This window comes from Polypterus senegalus, chromosome 9, assembly GCF_016835505.1.
Source record: "Polypterus senegalus isolate Bchr_013 chromosome 9, ASM1683550v1, whole genome shotgun sequence".
In the NCBI taxonomy this organism is placed as follows: domain Eukaryota; kingdom Metazoa; phylum Chordata; class Cladistia; order Polypteriformes; family Polypteridae; genus Polypterus; species Polypterus senegalus.
The window spans coordinates 42,477,908-42,500,760 of NC_053162.1; the positions used below are offsets into that span (position 1 = coordinate 42,477,908).

General features: G+C 40.2%; 1 protein-coding gene across 2 annotated transcripts in view; it reads left to right on the plus strand.

Annotated features, from left to right (window-relative positions):
* The window catches only part of gnao1a (guanine nucleotide binding protein (G protein), alpha activating activity polypeptide O, a), a 347,630-nt gene that overhangs the window by 114,835 nt on the left and 209,942 nt on the right, over positions 1-22,853 (plus strand). For both annotated transcript variants that reach the window (XM_039763003.1, XM_039763002.1), the window contains exon 3: positions 9,058-9,199. In XM_039763003.1, coding sequence (XP_039618937.1) covers positions 9,058-9,199 — 142 coding nt within the window. The remainder of the gene's footprint in view (positions 1-9,057; positions 9,200-22,853) is intronic.

Below are 22,853 nucleotides of genomic sequence, written 5' to 3' on the forward strand. Positions count from 1 at the left end.
TATATCTACTATAAGGGTATTTGCACAGTTAAGTGGTAATGGACTCCATATGAGAGGCAATAATCTGTAATATTACTTTTGGTTCTTTGCACAGGGGTTATCAATGCTGCTTGGTATCAAAGGCGCCATGTTGAAGAATAGCTTAATAATGCGGCTGTTGATTTCTTAGTGCTCTGTTGTGCCTGTTTACTTCATGTCAGACTCTGTGATAGTTGTATTACAAAAGGAGCTATATAAAACAAGCTGAATGGTCATGTTGGCAGTTATTTTTGTTGTTTTTTTCCTTCAAATTAAGGCACGACAATACTGACCTGGGTTTCTTTGGGAAAAAGACCCCCCAAAGATACACCAATGTGGATATTGGGAAAAGGTACAAACTCTACATGGGCAAGGACCAGGTGTTGGATTTAACCCATGACCCTGGATCTGTGAGGCAGCAGGATTTATCGGTGTGTCACTATACTGTCGATGTCCTTTAGTTTAATTTATATGCGTTAATTTTTTTAATACACGGCCCTGAGTCTGACTTACTTGCATTTGCATTCTGCTTATCTCATCAGCACGCAGTTTGTGTCTAAATAAAAAGGATGCATTGATGAACTTTAAAATTATGTTCCTGACGTGGCAAGCTTCTGCACTGGAAGCATTCTTTACCCTGACTGAAAAACTTAATTGCGTTGGGAGGGGTGTGAAATTTATGATCGGGGGGTCAGAAAAAAGAGATCAAATCAGGGAGTTGGAGATATAATAATATGAGTGAACTCAGATAAATAAGACATCATGTAAATAAAAGGCACAATACCAATGGCAAAATAGGCATCCCATACTGAGTTGTGTAGCTTAATTCCCGGAAAACAGTATTTGAGAATTTCTTCATTGTTTATAGAATCTATAAAGTGAGAACTGGACAGCAGAGCTGGGCTGCACTTTTACAGCCAATCAGCAACTCGCTTCATTAGAAACATATTGCAGTAATAAAAAGCACTCACCCATGTACATTACCAGGGACCCTTTTATGTTGAATAATTAAAAGTGACAAGTAGTTCCAGGAAATAAATGGAGTTATAGGCACCCTGACAGACAGCAGGCTGTGTGGAACACGATTTGCAGTTTTATATTTTTTACTAAACACCCTTAATCAGGTCAATAAGGATTTTATTTGCTGGGAGTGGATGTGCATGTGAGTGTGTGGATAAACTGGGATTTGATCCAAGCGTGCAGATATTAATTAAGCATATGACTGAGGACGCTTTTGGTTATTTGTGCGTGTGTGACAGTTACATAACTCATCAGGGAAAAAAAACAATAATTAGCTTAATATCCTCCTACGCTGGTAAGCATTCTAAACAGACGTTATCTATCTATCTATCTATCTATCTATCTATCTATCTATCTATCTATCTATCTATCTATCTATCTATCTATCTATTATATAGTACCTTTCCTATCTATCTATCTATCTATCTATCTATCTATCTATCTATCTATCTATCTATCTATCTATCTATCTATCTTTCCTCATGTGCACTCATGTGCCTCTTTCATTGTTTTTCACACAGTGCTTCTCTTTTATTTTATTTATTTATTTATTTATTTATCAAGCACCTTTAAACAACTTTCATTGACCAAAGTGCTGTACAACTAAAAGACAAAAAGTTTAGCAGGTACTACACAGCGCATATATACTCAATATACATTGCACACTCACTACTATACTAAACCAATCAATAAAATCAAAACAAAATAAATAATAATAATAATAATAATAATAATAATAAATAAGATGAAACCAACTACATAAAATCAAGAGGAATTAAATGCACATGAAAACAGATGTGTCTTAAGCAGGGTTTTAAAATGATTAAGATTCTGGGCCGCTCTCAACTGCAAGGGGAGGCTGTTCCACAAACTGGGGGCTATTATACACCACATTAATGCCTTTAACTTGAGCTGATGTTTATTGCATTTGCCTTTTCTATCCTCTGTCCATAAAAAGTGATTTGTGATGGTGTTTGCTGTGGAAGATGCTGATTAATATAAATGAGTGAATGAATCAGTCCATCTTTATTTTAGTTAGCACCTGTCATGCTGAGGACTGATAAAAGTAAAAGGTGTTGTATAAAATGAAGCTTGATCCTTTCAGCTGTTTTTTTTTTTTGTCTAATGCCTGATCATTGTCAGAATGTATTGTAGAATTAAATGGACAATATTAAACAGGCAATTGTCAAATGGTGGTTGAAAGATTTGATGAATCTCACTTTTAAAAGTATGTTTCATTTTATATGCATTTACTCATTTTTATGTGGTTAGCATTGCTGCCTCATGGATTTGGTTTTCTGCATTCTAGTACCACGCCCATTCAAGGTCTGTGTGGAGTTTGCATGTTCTTCCTGTGTCTGTGAGGGGATTTTCTAGGCAGTACCCATCATATCTGAGCTGACATGCATATTAAGTTATTTTGCCATTCTAAATTTACACACTTTTTGCTTGAATGGACTTTACAATGGACTGGCACCCCATCCAGGGACGGTCCCTGCCTTGAACCTGATGTTGAAGCAGTAGGCTCCATCCCCACTTTACTCTGAACTTGATCAAGCAGATTTCAGAAGGTTAGTAAAAGTTACAAGTCACTAAGTCACATGTGTTGTGTTGAATCATATTGAAGGTAATCTTGGAGAGCAGAATGGGAAGTACACGGCCTGCACTGTTATCCTCAGTCTTCAAAGGAATGTTGTGAGCTCCCTGCTGTATTCCCTTTACAGCTATGACTGCGTGGCCACACAACTGCAACTCCAGTGTGAAGTTTGGTGATGACATTGTGGTGATAGATCTTATCTCTAACAATGACGAGACTGTCTATCTGGAGGAGGTGGTGAATCTGGAATTGTGGTGCCGTCAACCATTTGTCAGCAAAGAAAAGAAGCTGGTTGAGGATGTCAGTAGGAAGCAGTGGCGGTCCTTCACACTAGTCTATGTCAGTGAGGCTATAGTGGAAACGGTGTGCAACTTCAGGTACCTTGGAGTTCATACATCTGAGGATCTAACATGGACGCAGCATATTTAAGCCCAGGTCAAAAAAAGCAAGGTAGTGTCTGCACCATATGAGGCAACAGCGGGAGTCTAGGGTCTCTCCAGAAATTCTAAAAACTTTCTACAGATGCACTGGAGAAACTGTCATAACACTCCACATCACAAGATTGGAAAGCCCTAAAAGGGTGCTGCGAGCTGTGGATCTACACTTATTTTTCTGTTGGTCACTTATACCAAACAGTATGAGGTCCAAAATCATCAAGAACTATTCCTACCCCAGTAAAGGACTATCCTGCTTGCTGATATTGGGCAAAATGTTCTGGAGTCTTATGGCCAAAGCAGAGATGCCACAAGAGAAGCTTCAGTTCTCCACCATAAGGTTCTCAATCAGGACATTACCACAGCATCTTTTGAGCATTACCTACAAACTGGTCTCATTTGATCAGACATCTGCATCATATTATGTCATTTTTAATTTTTTATTTTATTGAGCTACATAGAGGTACATTATTCAGTTAATCCCTTTGCCTTACTAGGTTGTATATACTGTATATATTACACTATAATAAATGACATCCTATTATGTTATTTTGCCAATGTTATACTACACCTTGCATACTGTATGGCTAGTTATTTTTTTAATTTAGGTTATTTCTATTTAGTTGTGTTTTTAAAATTTAAGCTGTTCTATTTAGGCTCACTTGCTTTTCTGTTTCTCTGTGTTTCTTATCTTTTTGCTGTCTTTTGCAGAACCAGGTTGACATTTCACTGCACGTTACACATGTATACTTGCTCTAACCACAAGGGAGTGCCACTGAGCCCCAAACCTCAGACAAAATAATGCCTATGCATAATTCTGGGTTTAAATAAAAGATTTTAATCCACCTCCAACACCTTCCTTACAGCCACAATACACAAATATAAATCCTCTCCTTCCACCTCTTGTAGAGTGTTGCCTGCTGCCTCCTGACTCTGACTCAAATAAGTGAGGCTATAAACTTTCTTTTATATACGACCCAGGAACTGTTTCTGGTGTCACACCCATGTCATCCGTGTGGAAACCAGGGCAGTCCTCCTCTGGCAGAGCCCTCTGGTGGTACCCAAAGACCCTGACGGGGCTATGTTTCTGGACTCCAACTCCCATGCCACCCTGTAGGTGTCCTAATCAAGTTTAGCTCTGAGGAATGCTGCCACCTGTTTTGTGGGGCAATAAAGTGCTCCCGGTGTGCCCATTTACCCAGTCCATCCTCCTGTCAGGGCAACAATCCATCCTTTATCCCAGCCAGGATGCGTCCATGGTCCTTCTTCCATGTCACTTACAATGCATATGTGTCAAATAAAGAACTCTTGAATCTTGAACCATGAATCATGACTACAATGACCAGGCTTTGACTCTTTGCAGTTTGCATGTTATCTAAGTGTCTCAATTGGCTTTCTACGGCTACTCTCCATCCAAAGGATGGATGTGTTAGATTGATTGACGTGAGCCCTGTGATGGACTCGTGTCCCATCTAAGGTTGGTTTCCACCTTGTGCACAATGCTTGTGGCATAGTCAATCAGTCAATGTTGCCATCTAATTAGAACTGTAAACATGTAAACGGATGGATGCAGCAGGGACCCTTAGATAAAATGTGAAGTAGAGGGGATCTAGTTTGGCAGAATGTAACAATCAGAAATAATTATTTTGGGTGTTAATAAAGTGGACATGAAAAGCAGAGGAAATGCCACTTCATGAAGAAACGGCGAGTTGTGTGTGTGTGTGTGTGGTGATGTCAAGTTTGATTAATAATTGCAACTTTTGCATCTCAGTTCAAACACAAGACTAATAAGAAATTAAGAGCTTCTGCTTTCTTTCATGCCATTCCCTCCATTTCTAATTGGGACCTCATCTCTAGTGGCCTATCTTTTTTGTTTTTTAGACATGGGGTCTGTGAAATTACCAGGAGCAGCAGGTGCTGTAAATCTTCTACTCAGCTTCTGTTTTTCAGAGCAGCTACCCCTGACTGTAGATGATTGGAAATTAATTACCCAGCATGCCTCATTTTTAAGTGTATAGCTAGACTGGCCTGGGATCTGCAGAACGGCTAATCTCGGGCGCTAGTGAGGGATGAAATTAATTTAGGTCTTTTTTAATTTGCTTTATTGTACCTTAATTACACCATCTGTATACATTCAAGTATGTATATACATAGCTGCATGCACCGCAGAGCTTTAATGATGATCATTTGGACATTTCTCAGAATTGTGGTGTTACAGTTGCTGATTAGTGGAGGACTCTTGGGTATGTTAATTATGACATGGTGGGGTAGAAAAAGCCTGAGTGAGTTGTGGGGCAGGAACTGGGGACAACTGGGGAAATTTCCAGCTACATTTTTGTGGAGAGCTGTCATGTCAGTACAATCATTTGTGCTGCTGTGTCATACCTCTGGAGTCCTGGGTTCAAATCCTGGTCCGGGACCTCATGTATAAATGGTGCATACGCACAAAAATGTTGCATACGCCCGTTTCCACGCTCACATTGCGCATTCTCACAGCAGCACCCCCACATTACGTACGCACGTTTCTGCTCGGTTTTGCAAGTTGGCGGCACCCAGCATCAAAGCAGCGCTACTGTTCCTGTGTGATTTCCCTTTCTTTTTTAGATTCATGTCCATGACGCGGGTTTTATCAAATACACTGAAATTAACCGCATATTGTTTATAAATTGAAGGCACCTTGTTGTAATCAACCTGTAACAATATAATGGTTCACAGAATTGGCAATTTATGCCAAATACCACGCATCCTTTAGCGTTGTTACTCTTAGTGCACCATTTGAGTATTTTAACCCATTGTATATAAGTGTTGGAATCACAACTCTACAGCACCTGATCGGAAAGCTGATTGTGTCAAAAGTGTAGAGGATTAACATGATACAGCTGCAAGACCTGGAGGAGATTTACAGCACATGCTGCCTCAGGAAAACCACCAGGGTCTGCATAAATTCCACTCAGCCATGTCACAGTCTATTTGAACTTCTCCCATTTGGCAAACACTTCAGAGCTTTTCCTGCACAGGCCTCAAGGCTCAGAAACAGCTTCATCCCAAGACCTTTAAACACACTCAATCAGTCCAACAAGTGCTCCCGGTAGAACTGTTTGTGCTTATAAGTACAATTACCTCACTGTAAACTTGCACTACAGCTGTAATATTGCACAACCTGAGACACTTTATGAATCATTTGCACAATCTGCACAATATTTACATGTATATTGTACTTATGCTCTCATGCTTTATATTTTCTATTGTTTTTTATCATATTATTATTATTGTAATTTTCTCATTGTATAGGAAAATATGTTTATGGAGGATTTGTATATTGAATCTCATTGTACCATGCAATGACAATAAAGGAATTCAATTCAATTCAACAGAAGACAGCGCGTATTTACAGATGATGATGACTGGCTTCAAAGTCAATTTAGATTTCCAAGAGCTATTCTCTTGGCGCTGTATGCTGTTAGAATACTAGGAAGTACTTGATATAATTTTTAAGATGAAATGCATTAAAGTTTGTATATTGCATTTTACAGATAAATAGTTAACTTCATTTAAATAATGTATTTTGTTAATAATTAAACATGTGGGGGCACAGTGGCATAATGGTAGTGATGAACTGGTTCCCCGTCCAAGGATTGTTCCTGCCTTGCGCTGTATGCTTGCTCTGACTGCTGCGACCCTGGATGGGTAGATGAATGGAATAGTTAAACACGTAATACAAAGATTTTTCAATGCACCTTAAAAGTTTTGAAGAATCGGTGTTGTAAGCTTACAATTGGTTTGACATTTATTACAGAGCTTATTGTGTGGCGGTTATTTACATGGAGAAAGAAAACGGAAGGACAGGAATTGGGGGTTGGTACATTTGACAGAGACAGTATTGCTACAATAAATTATTTCATCAAGAGTTGTGTGCTTCACAGCAGCCGTCTTGTGGAAGGTAGGAACAATCCCTAGACGGGGAGGCAAGAACAATTCCTGGACAGGGTTCCAGCTCATCGCTACCACTGCGCCACTATGCCCCCATGTTTAATACATCCTTTAATGCATTTCATCATGAAAATTATATCAAGAATGCATCTTAGTATGCTAATATTTTCAGAGAGCTGAAATATCATGAATGTAATATATACTGTGTGGAGTTCAGTGCCTGTGCACTGCTGTCTACAAAAGAGAAAGCCCGTAGTAATTCACACAGATAGAACAAATAGAATATGAAGCACTTAATGTGCTACTTTAGTTACAATGGGATTTGAGAAACTCTAGTGAATTAAACATCGACTTTAAAATGAAGTTTACAACGTTCTACTTTAATAACAAAATAAACTAAGAGATTAAAGTGGAAATTTAAAGATTAAAGTCGACATTTTGGCTTTTTTTCTTCACTGTGTCCCTATTTTTTTCTTTTCTCTGTACCCTAATACACTTCTGTATGACACTCATAAGGGGGGTTTGACTCACCTTTTCACAGCAACTTTGATATCTGACCACTTTTTTTTTTATTTTGGGTACTGTCAAGTTCCTGAACTTGAACTTTCGAGTGTCTCCACCACTCTATATCACTCAGCCAACTTCCTTTTGTTGATTATACCACTGCTTAAGCCAACAAATAGTACTTTTTTCCTTGCCTCCACTTCCCATTCATTGAAATTCTTCTTTTTCTCTGTGCTTTTGAAAAAGTTCAAATCTTGGCTCAATCAGTATTAGAAATCATGCTGAATTCTGCTCTTTCTTCTGTCATTTGACCCAGCTGTGATTCTGTCCATGTCATTGTGCTGGTTGGTATGTGTATGGTGTTGTAGTGATGATATACAAGGGAAGGGGAATGAAGGAGGAGCACACCCTTCAGTCTGGGCTGTAGCATTGGACATCTCTCAAGGACTTGGTTGGCCACCACAAAACAGACACCCACGGGTTGAATAACAGAGTCACTGCTGAAGTTCAGCCAAGCTCTTCTCCACTCCTTCTACCACCGTTCACAATTCTGCTGTAACTTGAAACCCAGCTAGTCTTAAGTTAAAACCCCATTTAATCAGGCTAGCTAGTGCAGTGGTTAGAGTGGCTTCACCTACCAGCCTAGTGGAGGTCTCTGTGCTGTGTGGATGCACACCTCTTGTGTATGGGGTTTGCTCATCAAGTATTCCAGACATGCTTTTTAAATGTATTAGTTTTGAATGTTGGTATAAAGTGACTGTTAACTCTTGCCTTGTGCCCAGGATAGATCCCAGTGCTTTGTGACTCAATAAGCATGTCTGGAATATGAATGCATCAATAAATGATTATTTGTGGAAGCCATGCTGATTCAACCAGCCATACAGAAAGATGTGTCAGTTGTAATAAAGTGGCCATTCAATAACTTGGACAAGAAAGAGAAAAGGATAAGCATGGAGCCCATCTTTACAGAGGACCACCTGAGTGTTTCAGTGTTTGATGCTTGTTTACTGTTCCTTTAGTCCGGTCTTTAGAAATTCAGAGTTGATTTCAAGTCTTTATATGTTTTGTGTTGTCCCTCCTAAACAGCTGCTTAGCAATGGATGTCTCCTTGTAGTGAAATATCTTGCCTTATTTTTTATCTTTGTAAAGCACCCTGTGAAAGTGGATGATATAGAGATCAATATGGTAGGATAGTAGTTGGCAATGAAGCTTTGGAATTCCATACCTGGTTGTTGTCTGTGTGGAGTTTGCACGTTCTCCTTGTGGCCATGTAGGGTTTCCTCTCACATTCCCCAAAGATATATGTGTGAGGCTGGCTGGAAACTCTGAATAGACCCTGTGCATTACTGGGTCCTGTAATGGGTTGGCGCCTTGTCCAGGGATTATTTCCTGCCTGGCACCCAATACTTCTGAGATAGTCTATGTCCCACCTGTTACCCTGAACTGGATTAAGTGGTTAAGATTGACTGATTGATTGACTAATTGTATGCTTGTTTGATTGATTCTGGTCTGTGCACCATGCTGCTTTCTGATAGATCTGTTTTATATTTTCAGGATTATTCATGAAGATGGGTTCTCTGGTGAGGATGTGAAGCAGTACAAGCCTGTGGTCTACAGCAACACAATTCAGTCTCTGGCAGCTATCGTTCGTGCCATGGATACCCTGGGCATTGAGTATGGAGACAAGGAGAGACGAGTAAGTGTGACCTGGGGTGCTTGGAAAGCCCCTTTTTTATATCTGCTGCTATGGAGATGCCTCTGCCTCCATTTGAGGATTGCAATTAGTGTATGAAGGGTTGGGGTTTGTGATATTCTAACAATTCAGATTGGAGTAAGGGCATCACTGCCCAGCTGGTTTTAGTGTACTGTATGGACTGTAATACACATGATGCCACATAGGCAATGCCAGTGGAGAGTGTTGATTATTACATTTTGGTAAGATGGTGGTCATGGCTGGAGCACATGGCTCCATTTCATTCTTAGTTGTTCTGCAAGTTATAAAATGTTCTGTCTTGAACTGTGGACCCTGATCCCACAGAATAAGCTGGGATGTGGATATGTGGGAGGAGTAGCCATTTCCCCTTCTTCATTGTCAATGATACTTTTTACCTGCTGCCTGTTTCATATCCTTTGCAGACTGGCATTTATTTAAAAATGAAACCCTACAGCCTTTGGTGAAGCTGTCTGTACCATGTTTATTCTAATTTTTATTATTTATGAAACAGATAAAAAAAAGCACTGCAAAGCTCTGTAAAAATGTCTTTCTGCATTCTGCATCTCTGGTTAACTCGCTGCTTACCATTTTTCAGTAGCAAACAGTCCAAACAAACTCACCTTGAACATCAGATGGTCCTCATCTCCTACAGGCCAACATGGTCACTGCGTATCTGTCAGTCAGAGTCCAGTCGGAGGATTACGACGAGGTGTTTACCAAAGCGCTTTTCAAAACCCAGCAGTGCGTTTCACATTCCCCTGTCGCTTTGCGTTGTCAGCACTTGGCTCTTGAGAGATCAGTCAGCTTGGCTTGTGATGTGAAACGCTGCTCAAGGACTCCGTCTGCCTTTGCCAGTTTTATGCAATACCTCCTTTCCAGTTTACATTGCTGCTCAAAGCGTGTCATTTTCGGCAAATGATTTAGTAGCCCTCAGTATATTTCTTGTCCCCGATATTGTTGTAACTGAGACATGTCTTCGCTGCTGCCTCCCAGTTTGTACTAGTTGAGAACGCTAATCTGTCGTGTACGTGTAACCGACATGTGTCTTGTACCACAGCTGCACAGCTCAAGGTCTTACTTAATTTTGTCTTCATAACTAAAAAAATTCTGTGTTGCATTTGGTTATGAAAAAATCAACAGTAGTAATTCCTGTGTCACACACAGTGGCTGTACAGTCAAGCGTTGAAAAAACACACAATGCAGTGTTGAGCTGCCAGTAATGCAGCCCACATAGTAGCTGTGATTATGTAACTGTGAGGAATGCACAATGGGATTTGCTGTCCAGTAGCGGATACGGAATATGCAGAGCCTGGCACAGCATGGGAGAGTGACCAGGGATTGGACGCAGTCTTCCAAGTGCTAAGAAGTTCCTCTTTAATACTGTGTATTTAAAAAAAATGCACGTAGTAAATGTGTTTAAGTCTGACAGGTTTTCAGAATTTTGTGTGTGTATTAGACCTGGGCAAGTAATAGAATGAGTGAAAAAGAAAAAAAAGAGAAGGAGAAGGAAAAGGAAGAGACAAGTACATGAAAAAGTGACTGGAGTGGAAGTAAGGATGTGCTTGTGGTACATTGTGGGGCAGGAAAAAAAATAAAAGAGGAAAGTAGAAAACTATATTAGATATATTTCTTCATCAGAATCAATCATTCATTATCATTCTATCTATCTATCTATCTATCTATCTATCTATCTATCTATCTATCTATCTATCTATCTATCTATCTATCTATCTATCATATAGTGCCTTTCAAATCTATCTATCTTTCTATCATATAACGCCTTTCAAATATATCTATCTATCTATCTATCTATCTATTATGTTTGTCACAATGGACTTTACAACTGTGCTGTAAAAGTGACTGCTTTCTATTTTTTATTGTTTGATTATTTCAAGAATTCTCTCAAGTAGAGAAAGTAATGTGCATTATTTGGAACCACAATCATTTGCCAGCTGTTCTGTTTCCCCTGTGGAGATAGGATGTTCTCCCCATGTCCCCTGGGACATTGTCTTGCATTGCTGGAAGCTACAAGTAAGCACTGTGGCATTGGACAGTAAGGGTTAATGTGCACCACCAGGATTGGCTTCTTAAATTTGTAGGTAATTAAATATATTAAGTTTAATGGATGTGAATAAGCTTTTGCAAGTGTGGTTCCTCTTTCTAGAAGATTCTTTTGTTTACATGGCCTCACATGCAGTTCCCAAAAGGTGATAAAATGAATTCTCTTCCTCTGGAGCAGATAGCAAATAGAATTTAAGGGACACCTCTTTGGAGGGCCATGCACAGATTAGAACAGTCATCTGCAGTGCTCGTAAAAGTGCTGCACCCTGAAGTTGGGGACCAGCATGTACAACTGAATGATGAATGAGTATTTTGACAGAAAAGAGACATTGAGAATGACAGAGTGAGAGGTTTCAAGTGTTTATGGTGTATATGGTGACCCTCAACTGGCCCAGTGTCAGAAAGTGAGTAGGCTCTGCAGTGGACTGATCCTGTGTTAGTTCCTACCTTGTGCCTAATACTGCAGGATAGGCGTCAGCCCTGTGTGACTTTGACTTTGATTAAGCAGGCTTGAGAATTTTATGTGCAGATTTTATATTATCAAATTCTAACAATTCCAATATTCTACTGGGGCTATTTTATACGAATGGCAAAATACCTTCATAATACTTCACTGTGACTATAAATGCTCTTTATAGCTTTAGCCAACTCAGAAGTTTTCTTTCTTTTTAGTTATTGTGTATATTTGTTTGTTAAAATAATTATGTATGTATGTATGTATGTATGTGCAAATCTGTCTATCTATTGTGGAACTAACCCCGGGCACAGACAGGTAGACATGTTTAATCACCACCACACGTTTATTTAAACTACTATTTACAAGTGCACACATAAAACCCCAAGATACTCCCGCAAAGTCCAGACCACACACACTCTGCCTTACACTTCAGGCCACCTCCACTCTCTTCTTTAAGCTCTCGTCCTCTCCTCACCCGACTCCAGCCTCGAACGAAGGGAGGCGGCCCCTTTTATAGTCACCTGGATGTGCTCCAGGTGCTTCCCGGCAATCTTCCACCAGCACTCCCCAGTGTGGCATAAGTGCTGGCTGTGCACCTGGAAGCACTCCGGGTGTCCCCAGTCCTCTTTCCCCCAGCACTTCCGGGTGCAGTGGAAGTGCTGAGGTCCAGGGCTCTGTAGGCATTGGGATGCCCCCTGGCGGTGACCACGGGCCCCTACAGGTCCCCAAAGCAACCAGGGCGGTCATCCCCCTCATGGTGTCCCGGCTGGGTACCACCCCCAGCCACGTGCCACACTATCTATCTATCTATCTATCTATCTATCTATCTATCTATCTATCTATCTATCTATCTGTCTGTCTGTCTGTCTGTCTGTCTGTCTGTCTAATGATTCTAAGATAAAACATTACTTGTGTTTTTCTTTTATGAGACCACCACCAGATACTGTATATGATGTCAATGAACTATCTTTGAACCAAACAGAAAATGAAACCTGTCACAGATAATTTATGGTAAAAATGGGAAACCAAACAATTCTCCAGATTTACTAGCAGAGAGGAGTTAAATGTTTTCCTGGGCAAACTGACCAAATAATTTATTCTAATCTGAGGTTATCTTTTTGCATGTGTGCTTTGATGAACATTCCTTTAAAATAACAATTGTTTGTTGTGTATATCTTCTCATAAATATTCAAAAATATTCCAAATGCTTGTTTCTGCATTTGACAGTCACTGGATGCTAACTTGTGACTGTGAGGAGGGATCTCAGAGACTCACTATTTACATTTTTACAGGTTCTTTCTCTTCGATATGCTGCATGTTGTTATCCTTCTAGTGGGCCCTGGAGTCTCTGCATCATAAAACTGTTTATGGGTGCACTTTTGAAAACTGAGAACACTTATTGATGAAATTTGGAACTGTTATCCATCCATCCAGTTCCTAACCCGCTGAATCCGAATACAGGGTCACGGGGGTCTGCTGGAGCCAATCCCAGCCAACACAGGGCAGGAACCAATCCAGGGCAGGGTGCCAACACACACAAACACACCCACACACTAGGGCCAATGTAGAAACGCCAATCCACCTAACCTGCATGTCTTTGGATTGCGGGAGGAAACCGGAGCGCCCGGAGGAAACCCACGCAGACACAGGGAGAACATGCAAACTCCACGCAGGGAGGACCCGGGAAGTGAACCCGGGTCCCCTAACTGCGAGGCAGCAACGCTACCACTGCGCCACCGTGCCGCCCGGAACTGTTATTCTTTAACAAAATTTGTCAGAACGGTTCAGTTTTCTCTGAGATAATCCATCCATCCATTATCCAACCCGCTATATCCTAACTACAGGGTCATGGAGGTCTGCTGGAGCCAATCCCAGCCAACACAGGGAGCAAGGCAGGAAACAAATCCCGGACAGGGCGCTATCCCACTGCAGGGCACACCCACACACCAAGCACACACTAGGGACAATTTAGGATCGGCATCGCACCTAACCTGCATGTCTTTGGACTGTGGGAGGAAACCCACGCAGACACGGGGAGAACATGCAAACTCCACCCAGGGAGGACCCCGGGGAGTAAACCCAGGTCTCCTAACTGCGAGGCAGCAGCGCTACCCACTGCGCCACCATGCAGCCTAAATTTTAAAAAGCTTTGATGCATTTCAAAATCATCCTCTTTGAAACAGATAGACATTCTGTATGACCTCAATTACCAAATAATTTACTGTTTCAAGTTTACATTGAGAGGTTATTTCATGATATCTATTTATACCTGTTTGTTTGATGAAGTAAATAAACACAAATGTAAAATACTCCAAGTCAGAAAATCACTAAGTCCCAGGAGACACCATATTTTCTAAGTTGTTTAGTGACATTTACATTTTGTATAGAAAATATACAAATGGCACCCTGTCCAGGATTAGTTCCTGCCTTGTGCCCTGTGTTGGCTGGGATTGGCTCCAGCAGACCCCCGTGACCCTGTGTTCGGATTCAGCGGGTTGAATAATGGATGGATGGATGGATATACAAATGGAAATAACACTTGATGAATGTCAACTGCTTTCATTTTGTTGTTACATTGAATCACTAATTGTCCACACATGACAGCTGTTTTTATTAATGTAGTTCACAGCACAAAATCTGCCACAAATCTGCGGAGAACTAAGCCAAGCAGGCTCAGTCGCATCCCCTAATGACATCCACGTTTAGTCTTTGTGCTCTCATTGGATATTATGGGATCCTGTCCTTACCTTTGTGTTCTTTGTTCTGCACAGTATTACATTTTAATAACTCCTGAGACATAATTTATTAAATTGATCGGTAGTTGTGGAAATATGCCATGACACGGCCTAAAGTTGTCAATGGCCGTGTGTGTGAGAGACACTTGCACACGCACAAACACCAAGAGGGGGACACTGAGTGAATGGCTACACAGCCGTTTATGTGCAGTCACAGATCGGTGCCAAGAGACTTTATGAGAGACAGATATCAAGACGGGGGAGCACAAGTGCACTTACAATCTGGAGTACGTGAATGCTGGGACCCGCCTAGCTCATACATTATTTAATTAGCATTATGGTCCTCTCATCTTGCCGGGCCTCTTTGACAAAACCCTTGTTACAGCCGTGATTTTTAGAAAATTTTTCTGAAACTGGGCTGCAGCAAACCTCAGTTGACCTGGATGAAGTGTTATGTCTGCAACCTCTTTTTGTCTTTTGGTTGCCATTCTGTTAGCAAAGAAATGATCCAAATTGGATCTGAAGGCCACCTGCGTCTCTCAAAAGCCTGAACTCCCTAGAGTGCTCTTCCTGTTTTATTCTCATCTTTCTGATTTTTCGAGCGCTTTGACACACCTAGTGGCAGTTCATTTCCTTGTTGCAGTGCCATGTTTATTATTTGCTCGCTTCACATCAATACGAGGACATTGTGATCTTTACATTTTTTTCTCTGCTGCATTTGTGATCACTTCCTATACACCTGTCACACAGTTAGGTATAGTAAGATATCTGTGTCACCTCTGTCACCACATGATATTGAAAGTTGTACAAAGCAAAACTCCCTGTTATCTCAGCACTGGTGAAACAGCCCACTTGAAGTACTGAACCCACCTTCTTTGAGGGAGGAAAATATACATTGTGTTAGTCTCCCACCCACAAAACAGTTAAGGGATGGCCATGGAACATTCTACATGTTTCTGCAGGACTTTTCATCGCAGGGGACACAAGGCCTTTGCTTCCTAAACCATCTTCAGCTGCATGAGCTGCTTCTCTTCTTTGACTCCCTAACCACCAGTCAGCACTGGCTTACATTAGACTTGTTTTAGTTGTCCCCCATTTGCCACTGTCCTGGTAGAATAAGAAGCATTACATGTCAACCATGGGGCTCATGAGAGAGGACTGTTAAGCAGAAGCATCCAAAAGCATCCTTGAACCTTTTAATGTCTTCCATCTAAAACACAGACCAGACTTTGACATAATTGTAATATGAAACATGAAGAAATAATTGCAATTTGAGTGTCACTGAGATGAAAAGCCTCTGATGTCAGGATCAGGACCTTTGACTGTGCTTAAAGATGAAAAGATGGATTTGTATGGAAAGGTCAGGCCAGCAGTGCCGACTTAATCTGCCATCCTGCTCTGTTGTCTTGCATGCAGCCCTGATGCCGCCACTTGCCCTGATTTATTGTGAACTGCAACATTTCCTAAGCTCTTGGATTGCCTTTTGTCTCTAGTGGAAAATCTAGCAGGTTTCTATTTTACCATAATGGTGGACACCTAACTGTCCAAAGTGTCACTTCCAGGACAACAGAGAGCATTAGCAGGATGCCTTGCCATTAAGGAGAAAGCAGTAGGTTGTAGCAGAAGCCCCAGTGATATCCTTCCCATATCCCAAATGTGTCCTTTGATGTACTGGTGCCCAGTCTGGGGTTGGCTACTGCCTTTATTCTAGAACTTCCAGGAAATGCATTGGTTTCTCTATGACTCTGAACTACTTAGGTGGGTTAAAAGATTGATGGAGTGATGAATAGTTGGAAGAATATTATTATGCTGCATGTTTTGTTTGCATGAGCTCCACTAAAACAAAGTCCATTCCATTGTCTCTTGTATGGTAATGATTAAACCTAAATAAAAAAAAAATATTCAGAGAGGGAATGACTGAGAGCCGTAGAGAACCCAGCACAGTGGTACCTCTGGTCACGACCGTAATTTGTTCCAAAACTCTGGACACGACCCGTTCTGGTCGCGACCCGAACGTAATTTCCCCATAAGATTGTATGTAAATACAATTAATCCGTTCCAGACCATACAAACTGTCTGTAAATATATATTTTTTTTTTGTAAATTATATTTTGTTAAGCACAAAAATAGTTAATTATTCCATAGAATGCACAGTGTAATAGTAAATTAAATGTAAAAACATTGAATAACACTGAGAAAACCTTGAACAACAGAGACAACTAACATTGCAAGAGTTTTCGCTAGACCCTTACGAAACCACTCGCTGTAAACACGTTTTTATGAGTTTTAAACCCAGGGAAAAAAAAATAAATGCCACTTCTCTCGCGAAACTTTTCAAACCATCCTCTACTGGCTTTAAATTCCTCACCTTTGCCACTCGAAGAAGGATTTTTTTTCAGTAACTCGCCATGAATCTTCCTGGCTTTCTTGCATATGATCGCCTCGCTTACACTATCCCCTGCAAGGTGCTTCTCGTTCAATCACATTTGCAACAGTTTTTCCACCTCTTCCAGCACTTGAGGCCTCTGCTTGGTTAACATTGTAACTCCTTTTGCTACATCAGCTGCTTTGTTAGGCCTTGTATACACAAAAAAAAGAAAATGGAACACGGAGAATGGGAAATTATTGGCGCTTATGAACACACATAGGGAAACTGGCTTCTAGTGTTTTTGTTCGCCAACAGCGTGTGTGGTCGTGAACAGATGCAAAATTTTGGCAAACTTTTTGGTCGTAACCCGATTTGTACATGTTCAGAAACGTTCATGACCAGAGGTTCTACTGTACTACCAAATAAGAGCTATGAAGTTGTTGCCACTTTTGTCTTAGCAAGACATTACGGAGTTAGAAGTCTAAGGAAATGCTAAAGATATGTGGGACCTTTTTCTTTCATATCTTGCTTTATAATGTTGTATGAATATATTGGACTTATAGCTTTTGGTAGCTTTGTCTTCCTGCTTCACTTGAACCTCAGTTCAGTTTCAGGCTGAGTTGTCCTCAGCGTAGAGACAGATTGCATCCATTGTTCACCTGTGACATGCCACAATCCAAACTACAAACAAGGCGACTGCGAGAAGGCTGTGTGTGGATATACTTGGACCTGGCATGCTCTTCAGCTGAGCAGGCCAAGTGTGAGTAAAAAAAGCAAGTATGTACAAAGTTTAATGACATGCTGATGTTGAAAGGAAAATTACGAGCAAAGTAGAAAAGCAGTAGATGTTAACATGAAGTACGAATTTCAGTAAGAAGGGAAAACCAGGTCAGAACCCAAAAAGACAAAAGATCAGGCAACCACAATGTGAGGGCAAAACGAGAATCAGACATTGAAGGCAAAAATGAGATCAAAAACTGACATTAGGGGCTAAAGAAGCTAACTAAACTAGAATTGAAGTTTAAGTTTTATACAGAGAGAGAGAGAGAGAGAATGCATAATGTGAACTGTGCCATATTTATATCTTAACATTCCATGACATATCTGAAATGGTGATTACAGTCATCTGCGGTGGGCTGGCGCCCTGCCCGGGGTTTGTTTCCTGCCTTGCGCCCTGTGTTAGCAGGGATTGGCTCCAGCAGACCCCCGTGACCCTGTGTTAGGATATAGCAGGTTGGATAATGGATGGATGGATGGATTACAGTCATGTACCACCTCTTACCACGTCACACAGAATAAGAATTAAATAAAACGTTGTGAATTTCACATTGAAATGATCAAAAAAATCTCAGGAACAGATTCTATGTAGTAAAAAAATATAAAATAAACCAAAATACACATATAAAACATTAATTTTTACATAAAAGATAGATGGACTTGCCTTTCTTGCCATGTGATAGTAGTATTGTTTTGTGGTTCCACAGTGGAAGTAGTGATGTACCTTAGTGGTGTCCAGTCATCATCTCCTCTGAAGCAACTGCAGTTAGTGTCACATGCCAGTGTGGATTGTCCCCATGAGCTCTGACAGTGACCCAAAGGCAGGCCATATACATAGTTGCATTGAGAAATCAGATCCAGCAAAATTCTTCCTGCTCAACAGAGAATCACATAGTTGAGGACACCAGTGATAATTAAAGGGAAGTGTGTTTAGACCTGAAGCCAGGAAGTGCTTCTTAATGCAAAGAATTGTGGGATTCTGGAAAAAAACATCGAGACATGTAGTTGAACCTCAACAACTTTTAAGAAGTATTCGGATAAGATATTGGGACAGCTTAGCTATCAAATCCAAAAAGCTTGATGGACTGAATGGTCTCCTCTCACTTGTCAAATTTCTTATGTTTCTATGTTCTTATGTTGTATGTCTTCTCTGTAATGAATGGCATCCCACCCCATGCCCAGGGTTGAAAGGTCATGACTATTGTTTAATCACTAATAGTCTAGTCTTTGTCCTCAGCTTTTAGTTGTGGTACTGCAACCACTGGAATAGAGGAAAGATGAAGCTTAGCTGCTACAAGACCTGTGGATCACAGAAGCCCACATTTGGATTCTCCTGAGATATTTGAACGAGTGTAACAGTAGAGGATGCTCCTCAAATTAGTCCATACCCAGGATAATGCTAAGCAAACAAGATCTTTTAAAGTAAATGTGTGAACCACACAGTAGAGGGTGAGACAAATAAGAACTTAAAATCCCAACGGAAAAAAGGAAGACATGGCTACACCACTGGGTTTTCTTAACTGGGTTCAGCTCCTGCCTGACAGATGAGGTGCTTTGCCCTCTTTCCCACCACACAAATGGCACATTAAATCATGCCTTCCTTACCTCTGGTCTCCTCTTTTCATGACCCTGGACTTTTCTTCCTACTGGTGAATCTTCATCCCCAGCTCTCCTCGTGATTGGATCCTACTGCCTCTTGTGGTCAAAGACCTCTTTAGGCATAAGGATATCAGGCTAAAGCTTTATACCCATGAGCTCCATGTAGTCCTTAATTTCGTGATTTTCATTCTTTTGGATTAGTTGTGGAGTTTCCAGAATATTTGTTCATATTCTATTTTTTTTTTAATTTTATTTCCATATTTCACAACTTTTTGTCACATCATTCAATGTTGTGTCACATAGATTGTCATGTACACCTCCCTGCAGAGAAGCGGCTGGAGTGTATGAGTCAAATGGGTGACATAGCAGATGTTTTAGTGCTCTCTTTGGATGGATTTTTTGTCCTATTAGAGTGGCAGAGATCAATTAAAGCCTTTCTGTTAAAGATTTTGTTTTTAAAAAATAGTCAAGGATATTAGCAGTGGCCTAAACACACAAGCTGTCAAGGTTTTTACAAAATTAAAATAAAACCCCAGAGTTCAAGTCCAACACGTAATAAAAGCTGTAACCAGGATCTTTTTCTAAGTAACTACTATGGTTTTTCATAGCCCTCCTCACCAAGTTCAGGCGCAGAACACCACAACAACTCACAAGGGAAAATGAAAGAAATGATTATAACAGTTACTAAATACAGAACTATCATATAAACGGTTACATATTTGTTAAAACATATCAAAAACAAAGTAGAAACTAATTAACATCTCTCTATTATAAAAAGAAATCCTGGGAGAGAAAGATGGGAGATGAGACGTGATCTTCACGTGAAGATCATGGAAGACACTTAAAAGACCTGCGAGATGAAAGAGAATGGTCATGGAGTGTCTCACAGGACCTTAAACATGAGACTTTGTGCCAAAAGATTGACCCAGGACCGTCTCATGATGATGTAGAACATAAGATTCTTGCAAGACACACCCTATTTACAATCATATCAAATAAGACAACAGGCAGCAAAACACTCAGTCGTGTGAGTGTAAAGCTTTGACCACACACAGATCCAGGGCTCTCAGCACATATAAAGCATATAAGGACAATACGTTATAAATGAAATGTAGACGACTAAGTGAAGAAGAAAGAGCAGCACAAAGAAAAGAGACTCAAAAGCGTTGGAGAGAAAAAAATGCAAAAAAGAATAATCAAGGTGCAAATTCAGAAAATAAGGAAAGTAATTATCAGCCCGGAACAAGTGGAATTGAAAAAAAGTATGTCCAATTGGGCTCAGAATTAAAAGACAGAGTAAAAGACAAAGTAGAACTTCATAAAGATGTTCACAAATGTTGGCGCTATACACGTGCAGAGCAGGTTGGAAATTATGAAAGCAGTGGAATTCGAATGGTTCAAAAAAAACGGCGCGATACACATGTGGACAAAGTTAAATAATATGAAAGTAGGAAAATTAGAAAGTTTAAAAAAAAGAAAGTAAAGATCGCAGTAGCGCAAACAAACGGAAATTATTATTCGAAAAAGGGAAAATAATCACCACAGACCAGGTGTCATTGAAAAAAAAGCAGGATAAAGCGAGGTCAGAAATAAAAGACAGAGTAGAAAACAAAGTAAAACATCATAAAGAGGTTAAAAAACAAGGGGGCCAAACTGGAATTCAAAAGACTCAAAAAAAAAACGTATTGGTGAAACACATGCAGAGCAAGATACGGACAATGAAAGCAGAAAAAAACGACAATGTCAAAACAAAGAAAATAAACATCGCATTAGCGCAAAAAAAGAGAAATTATTACTCAGAAAAATAACGAAAAGGCGAATAGAGATCGAATATATGGACACAGGTGAAATGTCAGAAGTATGTGAATATTGTAAGGCTTTGAAGTTTAAGTCAAGAGAATATTAAAAACGAAGTTTACCTCACATGCATTTATTGGTTACTTTTCAAAAAAAATTATTAGCTGCTGATGATGTCGATTGTTTTGTCTGTGCTGAAATTCCAAACAGAGAAACCTGCATTATGGTACAAAGTCATTAAACACGTCTCCCTGACCTCATTTAAAAGATTCAGCATACTGGGACTCCAAAGATTCAAAATATTGTTTTTACAGAAGTTCTGCAATAAAAGTGAAACTAATGAAATAGCAGTAATTCAAAGAAAAAAAAATCTTAAAAGTGTGTATCCGGAAAACGAAACATGGGGGTTGGCGAGTGAAGTGAGCAGGGGGTGAAGCCCCCTAGTAAATAAAAAAACAACAATATCTGCCTTTTCAGCTAATTGCAGCACTATGGCCAGATTGTAGAAAAGCCAGACACAGTCAGAGTCCTGGAGACCTTGGCCATCTAGCTGCCTCCCATACACTGGCCATTCTACAATTAAGTCAGTGCTGGACTGGCCAGTCCGAGTAAAGGACCCATCTACCCCATGTTTCCAGTGCTCCTTTATCTGAAATGTTAATAGCCCCATGTGACATGACCAAAGACTGAGACCAACTGCTCCACAACTTGATCTGATAAAATCAAATAGGCTTGATTTTGTTTTTTACTCTCCATGACAGTTGACAACCAAGGAATTCTCATCTGGAAGAACAATGCAATGAAACTAGTGATGAACAATAAGGAACATGTGTGTTTTGAATCACAGAAACAGAAAAGAAAACAGAATGGAGAAAAGAAAAAAGGGCAGAACTTGGCATACCTGTTAACCTTTCGTACAGCACATGCTCCGTCAGGCAATACAGGGCCTTTGGACCTCAGAAACAGAACAGAGGTTCATGTTTAACATACCATAACAGAATGGTTAAAAAGAGAAAAAAGGGCAGAAATTGCTAGTTGAACTCACTGCAGCTGTTAACCCTTTGTACAGCACAGATTTTGCCACACTATTGGCTGTCAGAAAAAAGGGCAAGTATAAAGCAGACATACAGTTGTACTTGAAAGTTTGTGAACCCTTTAGAATTTTCTATATTTCTGCATAAATATGACCTAAAACATCATCAGATTTTCACTCAAGTCCTAAAAGTAGATAAAGAGAAACCAGTTAAACAAATGAGACAAAAATATTATACTTGGTCATTTATTTATTAAGGAAAATGACAGAATATTACATATTTGTGAGTGGCAAAAGTATGAGAACCTTTGCTTTCAGTATCTGGTGTGACCCCCTTTGCAGCAATAATTGCAACTAAACGTTACCAGTAACTTTTGATCATTCCTGCACACCGGCTTGGAAGAAATTTTAGCCCATTCCCCCATACAGAACAGCTTCAACTCTGGGATGTTGGTGGGTTTCCTCACATTAACTGCTCGCTTCAGGTCCTTCCACAACATTTCGATTGGATTAAGGTCAGGACTTTGACTTGGACATTCCAATACATTAACTTTACTCTTCTTTAACCATTCTTTGGTAGAACGACATGTGTGTTTAGGGTTGTTGTCTTGCTGCATGACCCACCTTCTCTTGAGATTCAGTTCACGGACAGATGTCCTGACATTTTCCTTTAAAATTCTCTGATATAATTCAGAATTCATTGTTCCATCAATGAAGGCAAGCCGTCCTGACCTAGATGCAGCAAAACAGGCCCAAACCATGATACTACCACCACCTTGTTTCACAGATGGGATAAGGTTCTTATGCTG